This window comes from Pteropus alecto, unplaced genomic scaffold (genome assembly GCF_000325575.1).
Source record: "Pteropus alecto unplaced genomic scaffold, ASM32557v1 scaffold42, whole genome shotgun sequence".
Taxonomy (NCBI): domain Eukaryota; kingdom Metazoa; phylum Chordata; class Mammalia; order Chiroptera; family Pteropodidae; genus Pteropus; species Pteropus alecto.
This window is the reverse complement of record NW_006434825.1, coordinates 14,998,959-15,014,726: the sequence shown is the minus strand read 5'-3', so window position 1 is coordinate 15,014,726 and position 15,768 is coordinate 14,998,959. Positions and strand designations below refer to the sequence as shown.

General features: G+C 42.4%; 1 protein-coding gene across 1 annotated transcript in view; it reads right to left on the bottom strand.

The window, feature by feature from the left end:
• Nucleotides 1-15,768, bottom strand: part of PMFBP1 (polyamine modulated factor 1 binding protein 1) — a 40,179-nt gene that overhangs the window by 11,937 nt on the left and 12,474 nt on the right. Inside the window, exons 3-11 of the mRNA XM_006909874.1 lie at nt 14,974-15,216; nt 11,745-11,966; nt 8,196-8,366; nt 7,104-7,214; nt 4,450-4,576; nt 4,165-4,322; nt 2,992-3,232; nt 710-899; nt 393-546 (exon numbers count right to left, since the gene is read on the bottom strand). Of these exons, the coding sequence (XP_006909936.1) occupies nt 393-546; nt 710-899; nt 2,992-3,232; nt 4,165-4,322; nt 4,450-4,576; nt 7,104-7,214; nt 8,196-8,366; nt 11,745-11,966; nt 14,974-15,216 (1,617 nt within the window). The remainder of the gene's footprint in view (nt 1-392; nt 547-709; nt 900-2,991; nt 3,233-4,164; nt 4,323-4,449; nt 4,577-7,103; nt 7,215-8,195; nt 8,367-11,744; nt 11,967-14,973; nt 15,217-15,768) is intronic.

Genomic DNA, 15,768 nt, shown 5'->3' with positions numbered 1-15,768 from the left:
GCATAGCACAGTTTGCAGATATAGCTATAAACAAGAAAAGGGTAGCCAACCGCAAAGAAGAAATCAACGTGTAATTAAATAGCAAAGGCTAAGCCTCCTTTGGGGAGGCAGAGCTTTGGATGTGAATCCCTTCTCCTTCACTTGCTGCAAGTAAATAAAACCACCTAATGATGACCACGTCTCGTTCTTGAATGGAACACTCCAAGCTGCGAACCCTCTGAATTCAGTAACAGAAACCGGAGCTGACTGGCTGGCTTAGCACAAATTCTAACACAAATTGTGGACAATTAGTTTGCAATGTATTGGTGGTGTCGTCGGCTCAAATAAAGGCCAATATATTTAATGTTAAGCAGAGCAAATGCTTGAGCTGGCTGCCTACTTGCCCTTCGTACCTGGTGTTGGATGCGTTTTAGATGTTCCAGCAGGTCGTTCAGTTTCATCTCCTGCTCAGTCACTGTCTTCTGAAGCTGCCTCTTTTCCTTTTCTGAATTTTCCAGCTTCCTCAGGGCCTCAGAGAGTTCCGACGTCAGCTCCTCTATCCGTTTCCTAAAGCAAAATGGCAACGACAGGAGGACGGACTTTGGCGTCTGTGTCGGTGACTGTGAGCTAGCCGCGTGGGGTTTGATGTCTCACTCCCGGGCAGCTGCCCGCAATGTCCCGACCAGCTCGCAGGGGACAGAGCCTCTCTCGGGAGGTGAACCTGTGGTACCTGTTGGGTACGAGCTCCTCTTCGGTCATCAAGGAATCCTTCTGCAGCTTCTGAAGCTCTCTCTGCAGCTCCTGGATGGTGTCTGCCTGCTGCTTCTCCTGGAAAAGGACGCTTTGCAGTTTCTTCTGGGACTCCTCCAGGTTACTTTTTGCTAAAACAGCCTCTTCTTTATATTGGACTGCTTGCTGAGCTGCAGAAGACAGGAGACAAGCCAGTGGCATGTTCATGTGAGAAGGGAAGATGCGTGAAGATCAGACTCTCAAATCAGACCAGTTAAAAAGTTGTTCCTTCCTTTTGTGACCTACTTCAGTCCCCAATCTGTCCTCATTCCTCTCCATTTCATTATGACTCCTAAGGAGATATGTTAAACTATCTATCTTCAACTGCCTTTTAGCTCTGGACTCATTGACTAAAATTAAACAATAAATTGGTACACATTTCTCAGTATCTCTTAGGAGACTCATTCTGTCATGAGGGACATATCCTGACTCTCATGGAGGTCTAGTGAGGGAGCCGGAACTGGCTCACCTCATACAGAGACCACTGTAATGTTAAACTTGTAAAAACTGTGAACTCACGAATCAAGATCAATGCGAATAAGAAACAGCTGGAGATGGAGTTACAGAGGAACAGAGGCTGAGCTGGGCCTCAGAATGCGTAAAGGAATCCCAGGTGGGGGGAACTGTTGGAGTGAATGCTTGCTACAGGGAATGGGGAAGGCATGTGAGAAATGGATGGGAAGAGGCTAGTTTAAGGTCTGGGTAGAAAGAAAACTGAGTAGGAGTTCTGGGAGACGGAGCTGAGTAAGTGCATGGACTGGACGTGGCTTTGAAAGACTCTGAAAGCCTAAGAGAAAAATTTAGACTTGGTTTTGTGGTTTCTTGAACAAGGACCTGACATAAAAGAAAGAGGGCTTTAGGAAAATTGGAATGGATTAGAATGGAGAGAGACTTCCTACAATATCCTTTTACCCCATGTCCTTGCCTTCACTGGGTATGAAGGGGAAAATACCCAAAGAAGTTGCTTACTGGAGTTTTTCTACCATAAATATATCTCCGTAGCCTACAGTTTCTACTATTGTTTCTACTTTAAACATCACTCTCTTCTCTATTTTTTTCAGCCTTAGATACTAGAAGAAAGATGGTGTCATTACGGAAATAATTATGCACCTTGGAAGACAGAAGGACACTTTTTTTTTTTTTTTTAAATCAAGGAAGAGAATAGCTTCAGTTTTGGGAATGTTGTGTTAGAGGAAGGTGGGTTGCCCAGGTGGAGCTAGTCTCTACGACAAGACTGACCACAGGTGCGAAACCAGGGCTGAGGCTCTAAGTGTTGGCATCATCTGCAAGGGAAATGCAGCTACGAGGAGGAGAGGAGCTCACCAAAGAATGAGTGCAGAGGGAGGGGAGGAAAGGCGGGCAGAGCCTTGCGGATGAATGACCACTGTCAGAGCAGGAGGGAAAAGAGGAAACAATGGCGAGATCTGTGGAAGAACAAGGGACCCGTCATGTCTCCAAAGCTAAGAAACACTTGAGGTCGGGGGCCAACTGCGTAGACACACACAGGAAGGAAGCCAGGGTTTGGCACTTTATTTCCCCTACAAATTTCTGTGTCACTCACATAACATAAAATTTACCCTGTTAAAGTGTACCTTTCAGTGGTTTTTGGCATACTCACAAAGGCGTGCAACCATCACCAATATCTAACTCCAGAACATTTCATCACCCCAAGAGAACCCTCATGTCCAAGGCAAGAAGTTATTGGTGACCTCTGAAAAAGGCAGTATTTAGCAGAGGGACAAGGACACCATCCACAGTACAAACTGTGCAGAAGAGAATGTTTGGAGGCAATAAATAAATAAGTAAATAAATAAATAAGAGGAGAGGGTGTTAAAAACCAGGGAAGGAAGAGGCGAATTGTGTGATGAAGGTTCTGGAGAAGGTACAGGGGCGTGTGGTGCAGAGCAGTGAAGGGCAGGGCCCTGTCCTCCCTGTGGCGAGGAAGGAGGGGACCTTCATCTGAACTGCTGAGAAAACAGGGCGCAGTTCACTTTTCCAAACCTGCTTTGGAGTGAAGGTTCCAGAGAGAAGGTGAGGTGGAGACTGAGTGAAAGACTTCAAGAAGGTGGACCTTACTGCTGCAAGATGTGAGATGAGGTCACTGGAAGGCTGGGAGTGAGAAAGCGGAGAGGCAGAGGAACGTGGCCATTTGGAGAGAGAAAGGGGCTGCTTCAGCCCCACGTGTTGGAAGTGTGGCGGGGACAGTGCTTGCTGGGGCCTCACCAGCCAGCTTCTGCTGCTGCTGGACATCTTCGAGAGAGTCCTTCAGCTTCTGAACCTCAGCTCGCAGGGCCCCACACTCCACCTTGCAGTTATCCTGCTTCGCCTCCTGGATGGCGAATTCGCGTCCTGTTGTCATTAGTTGCTGCTTCTCCAGCTCCATCTCTTTTTTCATGAGGGTTGTCTGAACCTGTGTCAGTTCCTTCTCTAGCTCGTGCAGCATTTCATCTTTCTCTTGGAGGAGCTGAGGAAAGCAAAGTGTTATTGCTAATGAAGGTCTGAACAGCAGCAGGGCAAAGTCAGTCAGAGATTGTCTTGAGCCCGCCTCCAGCTGCCATCTTCTCTTGCCTGGATATTGTGAAAGTCTCTTACCTTGGCTCCCAGCCCACCCTCAAGCTATTCTCACTGCAGCAGCCAGAGGGGAGGTTCTGAAAATACAGGTCAGATCTTGTTATACCTCTGCTCAAACTCTCCACTCCACCTCCCTTAGAAAAAGGCCTCCCAGGATGCTCGTGACCTGGTCCTTGGCTACTAGGCCGACCTCTCCTCTTGGCAGTCCCACCCCTCTCTGCTTCAGTTGGTCTCCTGGAACACTCCAAGCAGACTCCCACTTGGAGGCTTTTGCACTTGCTGCACAACTTTTCCATTCTTGGTTTCATTCCCAGGCTTTTCCAGGACCTTGATTTATGTTGGCAACTACATACGGATCTTCTAGGCATAGCTCCATTAATATTTTCAAACTGCCTGATTTGTATTTTCTAAGATATTTGTAATTTTTAAAATTGAAATTTACTTCGTTTTCTTAATAAGGCTACACATTATTTTATAGTATTTCTTCCCACTATCAAGCAGGAACAAAAGCATAAGAGAACAATGCAAATGTGTCCTAAACTCTCTAAAGGGCTAGGGAAGAACCTCTTTTGTATAGAGTTAACGTAACTATTAAGGTCCTTGGATAATGCTATTTTATTTATTTATTCATTACGTGCTACAAGAAATACCAAAGAAGTGCTCAGAATCGTCTCTCGGCCTGCAGAGCCCAGTCCCGTGGCACACATGTCGATGCTCCCCAAGCAATCACAGTGGGTACAGAACTGCCAGACCCGCTCGCCCTGGCCAGAGTCTAGCCTCAAACCTGCCCGGCTGGCGGTTCCATCTAGAGAGCTCCTTCCTTACCGTGTCTTTCTTCAAACCAAGCTTTTGGGTTTCGCTGAACTGCATCTGCAGCTCCTGCAGCCGCCGCTGCAAGATGATCACCTCCTTATCCTTCCTCTCTATGTGGGCAGACGTCTCCTCTCGCAGCCCGTGCAGGTCCAGCTCCAGCTTCATCATGTCTACGGCGGGATGAGACAGAGTGCGTCTTGCTCAGAGGTGGGTCTGGCTTCTTTCCGGCACCGCTCCCCTGCCACCCCTCACCCCGCCCCGGCCCCCCCTGCTGCAGCCCACCTGCCCATGGCTTACCCTTCATGATGTTTTTCTTTTGTTCTGACACGGCTTCTAGCTCCATGCGCAAGTCCTTCACAAGGTTCTGGTACTCTTCCACATGCAGGCACTGGCTGTCTTTCTGCTCCTGCAAGTGCTTCAGTATCTGGGCAGGTGGAAGAAGAACAGGGCAGGAGAACAGAAGGGAAGAATGTTTTCTAAACTGTTGAATGTCCAGAACAGGCAAATCTATAGGGTAGGAGGTAGAGAAGGGATTGCAAGGGTTGGAGGAGGAAGGATGGGGAGTGGCTGCTCATGGAGATGGGTTTCTTTTTGGAGTGATGAACATGTTCTGGAATTACTGGTGATGTTGCCCAACTCTGTGAATACACTAAAAGTTGCTCATTGTACACTTTAAACGGTGAATTTTATGGTCTGTCAATTATACCTCAATTTAAAAAAAATAGAGAATTAAAAAAGAAAAAGGATGTGGCAGATTTCTCACACTCACATGGAATGTGCACAAAAGAAGCCACTTCGTCCTCCCTGCAATAATCATGTGATTGATGGAGCACCTACTATATGCTCGGCACCGTCCTGGGTGCTGCAAACAACCGGACACAAATCCTTGCCCCCATGGACCTGACCTTCTAGTGGGGTGAGACAGACAAAGAGCATAATAAGTGACTTACAGAAAATGTTAAAAGTTGATAAATTCTATGGACGAAACAGAAGAGCAAAATGGAATGGAGGTGAGGGGGAAGGAGCAGGGATGTGGGGTTGAATATTAAATCGGAGGGATCAGCTGGCCTCCCCGAGAAGGTGGCCTCTGTGCAGGGAGTCGCTGGATGTGATAGCTGGAGCCATGCTGTAGACGTCTGAGGGAAGAGCTCTGCAGACAGGGGGCCTAGCCAGTGACAAGGCTCCCAGGGACGAACACGAAGGAGGCCATGTGGTTACAGTGGAGCAAGTGATGGGGAGAGTAGGTAGAGATGAAGTGGGGAAACAGGAGCAGTCGCATCACGCGGGGCTTGTAGTCCCTCAGCAAGAACTTTGGCTTCTACCCTGAAGGGGAGGGGAATGGGCTGTAACCAAGAGATGGCAGGAACATGTCCGTGTGGCTGAGAAGGGACAATTAATTGTCTGGGCATCAGGGGAGGCTGAGAGGAGATAGTTATGTGGTTTTGGAGTTGACAATGAGGGAGGGATGCAGCATGAAGATAGGGGACAGCTGGAGACATACAAAGCAGTCACCGTTATGACCCGGTGTAGGCACTACAGGGACTCACAGGCCCCGTCTGTGCCAGGCCAGCGAAGTGGGGAGAGGATGGCCGGCATCACCTGTGATGTGGATGCTTTCGTTCCAACAGAATGTGTAGGGACCAAGAAGGCTTTAGATAGGATATATAAAATGGTAGGGGAAGGTGTATTCTGTTTCTTGGGAAAGTCTGTATTATTTTAAGAAATGGAATGTAAAAGAGGAATTAGTGTTTAGTGGATACAGAATTTCAGTTTTGCAAGATGAAAAAGTTCTAGAGATCTGTCGCACAATATGAATGTACTTATTGTGGCTGAACTGTACACTTAAAAGTGGTTAATATGATAAATTTAATGTCATGTGTTTTTTACCACTAGAAAAAAAATTGAAAGAGTAAGGGAGAAATAAAGACATTTTTCAGAAAAAAATAAAGTGCTATGAGATCTTGCTATATATCAAGATGTGAATAACATGGAACTCACCTTTAAAATAAATACTGACAGCTGTCCAAGGAGGAACCCCAAAGTTCAGGACTGATCCCTCATTCATTCAAACTTTCTGGGATCAGAAAGTCCTAGAGTTTCCGCTTCCCCGCTAGAGGACCCCTTGGGGAGCTGATACGTGTCGTCTACTCTCTCTGCCCCTATTTCAGCATCAGCAGGCTGCCCTCACCTATCCACAGCCTGGCCTCATGTCGCTGGCTTTGCCTTGGACCTCAAGTTCATGCATGGCTTACCTAGGAGGGGACCTGACCTAGTTTTGACTGTCGGTTGGTCAAATCTTGCTATTTGTTTACATGGTTTAAATGCTTATTCATTATTAGAATAAACTTTTGAGATAGCTTTGAATTAGCATCAGCAGGCTGCCCTCACCTATCCACAGCCTGGCCTCATGTCGCTGGCTTTGCCTTGGACCTCAAGTTCATGCATGGCTTACCTAGGAGGGGACCTGACCTAGTTTTGACTGTCGGTTGGTCAAATCTTGCTACTTGTTTACATGATTTAAATGCTTATTCATTATTAGAATAAACTTTTGAGATAGCTTTGAATTTTGAAAATATCGAGTTCTCAAAAAAAAAAAAAAAGGAATGAATTTGAATTAATAATCTTCCCCAAATATGCTACTTTTCAGCTGCAACCAGAAGCTAGAAGGCTGGAATGGTCCTTCTGAATCTAGGAGTCTCTGTCTCATTTGGATGTACTGTTGGAGGCGCATTAAGAGATAGGTACAATCTCAAAATCTAATGCTGCCAGACACACTCACTGGGCCTTGGCATATATTATGTACAGTATCCTTGTGGCAGGGCCAACCAAAGTCACACAGATATAAAATAAGTATGAAGCATAATATAAAATTAAAAATAAGCAGAAAAACCCAGAATCACGCCCAAATCGGCCTGACCTCCCCAAGCACAAATAAACAAAAGTTCTCCCACCTTTTTGATGTCTTCACAATCTTCTGAGGAGCTAGGAGGATGTCGGTGGGTGGCTGTATAAGAAGCAAAGTCTGCTCGTAATTTTATCAAAGCCTCTTCACGCTCCAGAACCTGCAAACAGGCACAGGTCAGTTATGCTGCATGATCAATATAATGTGTTTATTACCAGTACTATTTTAGCAGGGTTTTTCTTTTATCAGCCTAAGTTTGTTGTAGCATTACATAATTCATCATGCACTTCCTGTGGGATTGGCATGGGGAAGGAGCTACGTTCTCGATCTTACATTAAGTTTCACTAAGACATAGATAATGATTTGTCTCGAGTCTGCCAGTGGCCACATTTTGGACTCTCTCCTGAACCTCTATGCAGTCCAGCTTATTAGGCAGAAGAAGGTTCTTTGGAGGCGTCATGGAAAGATGCACCTAATCTATCAGGATGTGGGGTTCAAAGTTCAAGAATTAAAGAAGGAAGTTTTTATGGAATGGGTGAATGTATATACTTTTTTAAAATTAAAAAACATGCAATTTTTGTTCTTGTATATTGAGAAGAATTCAAATAAAGCATCAAAAATAAGAAGTGAAAATTTCCTCTCCATTTATTTTCCCCTCTCTCACTTTCACTAAGGAGATGGGACATTGGCAATTTCCAGTATATACTTCTAGATCATGATCAAAGATTTTAAAAACCAAAAGTGGAACAAACTAAACTATACATAAACTTGTTCTCAACAATACATCACAGCATTCTTCCATGTAGCCCTTACAGATCTGCTTAATCCATTTTTCTTAGCTGCATATTATTCCATAATATGGGTATCTCTTTAACCACTTCTTAATCTCTTTAACCATTTCCCTACTAATGGCATGTAGGTTATTGCATAAAAGATTTTAAGTCTCTTTACATCTTGAACTTGGTGTGGGTAGGGGGAATGCATACCATGGAGAATATGAACAAAAGGCTGGGGCAAGTATATCTAAGACATTTGAGGAGTCTTGGTGAAAGCAATGACTTTAGGTGACTCTTTTCCTCTTTCCTTTCATCATGGCTTTATTTTGAGTCTCAGAAAAAATCTTCTGGAAGAAGGCACTTACCAAAGCGTTACTGCAGGCTAGCTTATTTCGAAGTTCCTGGATTAGATCATCCTGTTCAGAGACCTTCTGCCAGACTTCAGACAGCCGTTTCAGGGTCTCCTGATGCTCTTGAATCATGCAGGGAGAGGTGTATATACGCACCTTGGAATGATCACCCTTGTTCTCAGGTTCCTGGGATATTAAAAAAAAAAAGGGTTGGTTTTGTTCATAATTTCTGAGTTAACTTCAGAATGCTATGGCATGAAAAATCTCTAGATCTATATTCTAAAAGTTTATGTTCATATATGTGAATCATAACTTTCTTAACAAAAGAAAATAATTAACAAGTGTACATGCATGGTATAAAGTTCAAGCAGTTCATGAGAGAACACACTGGAGCGTCAGTCTTCCCTGCTCTTGGTCCTTCAAGACTCAGGTTCCCTCCTCCATCACAGCCTTTGTTACCAGTTTTTTGAGTGTCTCTCCAGAAATTCACACTATTCTCACCATTGTGTTTTTACTTGACAATTTACTGAAGATATTTTCCATATTGTTACTTGTAGATCTATCTTACTAAAAATTAATTTCAAATTATACTAGTAACACATGTATATGCTATCTTTCTACAACATTGTAACATTACAGGCAATACTAAATTTCACTTTGATTGCCACCTCTAATCCCATACTCACTGCATTCTCCGGAAATGACAATTTATAAAAGCATTCTAGAACTTTAATGATACATTTATATACATATAATTGAAACTGTAGAATGCAGATAACATAATGTTGTCTTTTTAAAACACGAAAATAGATTTTTTTTTCACTTAACACGATGTATTAGAAATTTATCCATGTTAGTACATGTACTTTCTAGCTTGTTCTTTTAATGTGTTGCTTTTAAATGTATTTATCTAGTTTCTATCCTACTGATGGGAATATAGGTTATTTCTAAGTTTTCCTAAAACAAAGCTGAAGTGAATATTTTCACATATAAATATTTGAGTACCTTTTCTGGTAAGTTAAATTCATAGAAGTAGGACTGCTAAGCCATATTTAAAACTTTGATAGATATTACACAATATCTGTCTTTCAAAGAAATTGTACCAATTGACACTCCCATCAACATGAATATCCTGTTTTCCTAAAACCATTTTCAAGTGCCTTTTCCTAGATCATCTGAAATCATACATGAAGGTTACTATCTGCTTATTGGTCTACACTAGCAGTGGGGTGAAATGAGGCAGATAATTAAAAAAAAGAGCAAAGAGTCCTAGTTTTGATGGTAGGTCTTTTCTCTATTAATCTTATTTCCCTAAATGGGCTTGCTCAGGCTAAGTTAGAAATAGTTTATGTTCACTGAGCATGAAAGTTTCCCATGAGCAAGCTGTAGGAGGGTTAGTCAGAAGTCTAAAGTAGACCATAAGTAATGTTCTTATAAATAATTGAGTGGATAAGTGGGCAAAGGAATAATAAACAATAGAAAAGTTAATAGGAAGAAGTTATCTACAGGTCCCAATATTTTCTTAATACACGATGTCAGAACTTTAAATCAGTAGGAAAAGGATGGGATGTTTAATAAGTAGAATTGGGACAAAATGAAGATCCATTTTGATAAATATAAAATAATAGCCTTATCTCATTATGTATTCATGAAATATAAACAAACAAATAAGCAAAACAAACAAGCAAATAAAATTTCCAGATAGGCTAAAGATAAAAACATAAAAACACAAAATTATAAAAGTACTAAAAAGAAATACAAACTCTTATAATTTTGGGAGTAGATAAGGCCTTCCTAAGGTAAGACATAAAATCTAGAATCTATGAAGAAGGATCCAGAGTTCCCCATAAAAATTTAAAATATCTGTATGGTGAAAAGTATCATCAATAAAACAAAAAGTTACAAACTGGGGGGGAAATATTTGTTACACAATTAGTGAAGCATTATTACTTGTAATATATTATGAAGCTCTTATGAATGATTACAAAAAAGACTAACAACCCAATAAAAATAGGTTAAGGATGTGAACAGGTGATTCATAAAACAGAAATCCACACGACCAACATGTTTATGAACAGTGCTCAGAACTCCATTAGTGTGGTGGGCACTGCGATGTGCCCCCTGAATCCCTTCAGCACGAAGGAGTTCCTTCCCGAGCTCCCGGAGTGCTGCCCTGTCCCAGCCCTCCGCTGTCAGCCCTTTCTAGGAATTGCCTGGGCAGAAGATAACTTTTGCTCAAGGTCATGCTTCTCCCTAGGGACAGCTCACATCCAGTAACTGACCCATGTGGAGGTATAAAAGCCAGCTCTTTTCTCCCTCAGTTAGGACCACGTTGAAAAGGTCCTTCCAGCCCCAGAGTTTCCCATGGAGTTGGCTGAGGCCTTTGTTGGCACCGCGTCCCAGCTCAGCTTTTCCCTCTGCCCCATCCTGTTGCTTTCATCCCCTTCCTTTCATAGGTCTTGGTATCCAGAGCTCTCTTTAAAAATGTTCTGCACGCTAATCTGTCTTAAAGACTCCTTTCTGGAGGAGCCGATCCACAACTATTAGAATTAAAAGACATAAAAATTATAATGAGAAAACCTGTTTTTGTTTTCGTTATTTTTCATCCATCAGTTAAGCACAACTTAAAAAGACTGAAAATATACAGAGTGGGGAAATAAACTCCCTTAATTATTATTGGTCAAAGAGTAAACTGGTAAAACCTTTTTGGTATATAATTCAGAATTATCTTCAAACATTAAAAATAAGCATGCCCTTTGGTCCAGCAGTCCCACTTCAGGAAATTACCCCGCAGAAATGAGGATGTTCCTTACAGCTTGTTTGTAATAGACAAACAGGTCAGTAGATGGTATAGTCATACTATAGAATAAAAGGTAGTGACTAAAAGAGATCAGGATACATTTAAAAAGCAGGATATAGAATCCCATTTATAAAATGACTCATTTGTGAAAAAAAAACCTAATTATTTATATATTTAACTGTACAGAAAAAGGCTGGGGAAGACAGCACATTAGGCAAGCGATCACCTAGAGGAGAGTGGGGTGAAGGTGGACTTTCATATTTAATCTCCATACTTCTGTCTAGAGAGCCTATATCATTGTATTACTTGTGTAATTAAAAAAAAAGCAATTAAAAGAAAACAAAATAAAACAAATGCAGGCATTTTGGCTCTTCTTTTCCCTGTTTCATGGCTTTCTCATCCTGTCTGATCCTGAAGTCATGAGGCCTGTGACCTAGAAGAGCCCCTCACAAAACCCCCAAGAGAATGTGAAGGACTTGAGAACTTGAGAACTCACTTGGTAATTCACTTTCTGCCTGATCTGAAGTGGTGGCTTTTCATATTAATTAAGGGCCTCGACATTCCTAAGGGATAATAGTAAAGGAGATGCGAAGGCTGGACGTTCAAAGCTGAGGGTTACCAAATTCAAGGGAAGGAACGACATCTGGTTGAAGGTCTGGGTTTCCAGGGGAGGGGGCTGGGACTGTTACAGGGGACCATCTGGGATCACATCCACTTGCTGGAGCTCCCGGTTTGAGTGATCTAGACTCTAGGTTAAGTGCTACCTGACTGACAATCCCGCTAAGTTCCCCTTCCAACATCTTCACTTGGCACTCCAGTAACTCAATGTTGCTCAGGGAAGTCTGGTATTTATCCCTGTAGAGGTTTAAGCTCCTTTCTAGTGAGGCGATCTTGTCCCCGGCCAAGGCGAGTTGCTCCTGTGCCAAATGGAGCTTCTTCCCTGTGTTCCCATTATGATTTCCAATTTCCTCCTCATAGAGAATCACCTGTTGGGGTATAAATGAAACCACACTGAACCCGTAGAAGTATCTAATGAGGAAAGGATATGGCTATCAGTTCCCATGCAGAGGAGTCTTATATCTTAACTCGTCTTAAGGAACACAGATATACAGAATAAGCCCAGCACAGATGTAAAAGCTACAATATATAATATCAGAATGTTAATGATTAGAAATAAAAAAAGATTGTCCTATTTAGATGGTAAACTTCTTAAAGGCATGGACCACATCTGTTACCCAATCTGCCTAGCATGTAATGAGAACTCAATAAAGACTTGTTAGTTGATTAATAGGAATAAATTTATATAATTCCATTTTATTAAGGGCTTGAAATGCCAGTATTCTTTCCTTCCTAGGTATTCTCTAGAGGTCTAATTTAGAAAATATAGAACACCTCATGCACATAGGTCTGTGTCAGCAAAATTCCCTAGAGAGAATGGGGGAACATGACCCAAAGTTCCTCTGGGATTTGTACGATCTTTATTTAGATTCTTTTTCTTCCTAATCACTTAATTAGCCAACCAACTGACATATTTATTGAAGCTCATGAGCAGTACCATGGGTGCTGAGGGGACACACACCTACAAGACATAGGCTCCTTATTTGGAGTTTACAAATGCTCATGGTTTCGGGGAGAAACGATTTAAAGCGAACAAACAAGTGTACGTAGTGGGGAGTGCTAAACTATACAGCTTGAATTACGTGTATTGAAGGAGTTAAGAGCAGGAGGGTCACCAAGGAAGGCTTAATTTTGGTTTAAAAAGTTCAGTGTGGAATTTGGATAGAACGTGTTCTATTGGTCGGAGCTAATTATACTTGCTGCCTGCCTTTTGAGATCCTTCTTAGGAAGGGACCGTTTACTTTGAGGTGTTTATTAGATAAGGAGAAGAAGAAAGGAATATTTTACATTTAAATGTTCATAACAGAAGCTGTCAGTGGCCTGCTCATATCCCCTTGGCACCCACCATTCCTCTGCATGCTAAACTCATTCCAACTACAAGCATCTTTAGCTCTGACTGAGGATGCTCTGGCCCCAGGAGCCCACCCAAGCAGAGGAGCAAGACAAGGCAGGTTACAAGCACTGGGGAGTTGATACTTTCAGGTGCAGTCCTCGACCAGTGAACGGGGTGGGTTGGATGATCACTCTGCAGTGTGTTCTGTACCATCTCCCAGAAGTCTCTGAAGGGACTGAACCCCAGTTGTCCACAGTTCTGATCTTCTTCATAGTTTTTTTTAATGGGCTTCCTGCCCTTCTTCGACTCACTTCCCCACTCTCACTATGCTTCCTGGGGTCACCTCCTGAATTAGCTACTTATATTCTTCTTCTTGTTTGAGGGTTTGCTGTTGGAAAACCCAACTTTAGACAGAAGTTGGATGCTTCTGTGTAATAAAGTATTGGGGGAATTTGGCAGAATGCCTAAGGTAATTTTCCCAATGCTTTCCTGGTTTGGGACCTATGTCAGTGACTGCTGCTGCTGCTGCTACTTGCCACATCAATGCTCCTCTCCTCTTTAGTGACAGAACCTTGGCTTTATTTGGGACAGCAGTGTGCCTCACTAAACCCCTACATTTCCTAGGCTCCCTAGGAACTAGATATAGCCATGTGACTAACCGGCCAATAATATATAAATGTAAATGATGTGTGGAGTTCCTAAAGTGTCCTCAAAAGCAAGGAGTGTGCCTTTTTCTCCACATTCTTCCACCCCACCCTGATTATTTAAATCAAAGATGTGATGGCTGGAGCTCCAGCAGCCACCTAGAAAATGGAAGCCTTGAGCTGTTGATGGTGGAGCCAAAAGATAGGACCCTAAGTACTTTATAACACATGCAGTTACCATAGCAGTCCTAGATCACCTATCTTCGATCCTCTTTTATATGTCATAGAAATAAACTATCTTAGTTAAGCCACGATTGCTGGGGGGTTTTCTGTTATATGCAGCCAAATAGAATCCCAACAAATTCAGGGTCACTTTATTCAGGTTGGACTCTTGTTTCAGTTATAGTGAACCAGTGAGTTTTAACACAGCCCTGCATTAACTTTATTAAACCACGGTTTAATGCTCACTGGCTTTGTCCCAGATTATATTTCGTGGGATAACCCCTCCCTGTTCCTTTCCCACCCAATCCTTTTGAGCAAATTCTCATTGGCCATCATATTCACTTTAAAAAAATTCCGTGTTCTTTCAGACCCCTCATAAAGCCCCTGGGGTTAATCCTTAAGTAACAGCACTGTTCAAGACACCCCTTGGAATTTTATCTTTAAAGGCAAAGGAAAAAATGCCAGGGGAGGCCACCCCTTAGAACTCTTGGTGTTACCACTGCTCGTGGTACCGCTGCTGAACTGGTTTAAGTTCCCCAGCTTTGGTCTTTGGAATTTACTTGGGATTTCACAAGGAAGCTGCTCTCTGGTTTAAAAAGTACTACCCTGGGACATGAATAGAAATGAATGTCTAGAACATACTTAAGCTAAGTCTACATGATCTCAAACTCCAGTCTGAAAAAATAAACCGATCTGTACTCTCAATGACTGATTCAGAGTCAATGTCTGGTTATCTCATCAGCTGTGCCAGTGCCAGGAATTTACATATTATCAAAACCTAATTTTTCTAAAGATGGTTCATTTAACGAACTTTATGCCTTTTTTTAATAACCCTCAGAGACCCTGGAGTCTATTGCGTTTAAGTTGCAATGGTAATAGAATGGAAATGATGGGCTTTCACACATGTCATACACACACGTGTGCCTGTGCACACACATGTACTGCATACCCCACATGCATTAATACTGGAGTTCTCACCCAATTATGCCATTTTGTTTAGTTCCCTCTGCTCGGTTTCAAAAAGATCAAGAATTAAAGAGGGAAGGTTGATAAAACCTGCTCAAGATGTTGCGAAGCTCTCCTCTGTAAGTCCAGTGTTTGTTCTCTAGCAGGCTCGGCCTGATTTCTGAAGGTACGTGGGCATATGGGACCTTTCCATAGTAATTCTAGCTATACCTCATCTTCTTTCAGTTTGCAGTGATGGTGAAGAAGAACCAGGTCAGACGTCTGCTTCTCTAAGACGGACTGATACTGCAGGAGGGAACAGTAAGAAGTCTGCAGCTCCTCTGTGCGAAACTCCAGTTCTTGCTGAAGGGCCAGCAATTTTTTCTTGAGTTGTTGGAGTTGTCTCAGATGACACTTTTTACTGGGCTCAAACTGTATCTGTAATTCCTCGAATGGTATCACTTGCTTCTTAGTCTGCAGTTGAGATCAAATATACAGAAAAGGCTTTAGATCATCACTAAGTATGCATTCGTTCTTTGATTTTTTCTTTTGTTCCATCATTCACATGTATCTATCCATCCTTTTATCTTTTCTTTTACAGAGTGCTTATTAAACATTTCACAATGAAACATCACTTTCGATTTCCACTCTATAAGAAGGATTTAAAAGAAAAAAAGGGGGGGTGGATATCTCTGCCAATCCACAATCCACTCGAGAGAGAGAGAGGGAGAGAGAGGTCTCCCTGCTAATCCACAATCCACTTGAAATGCTGGTAGACTCATCCTACATTTTTCATTCATTCATTCATTCATTCATTCATTCAATAAACATATGTTTATCAGGCATTCTGCTGGTAAGACACATCCCTGAGTTGTTTATCAAGTACAGTTGAGGTCTTTGCACTGATGTGTCTACATTTTCTTGCCTAATATCCCTGATGATATGTGAAAGGTGGATGAAGAGGGGGTTCTGTGGATATCCCTTAGCTCCTATCTCTGCTTATTTCCTCCTATTTGTTCTTTAAAA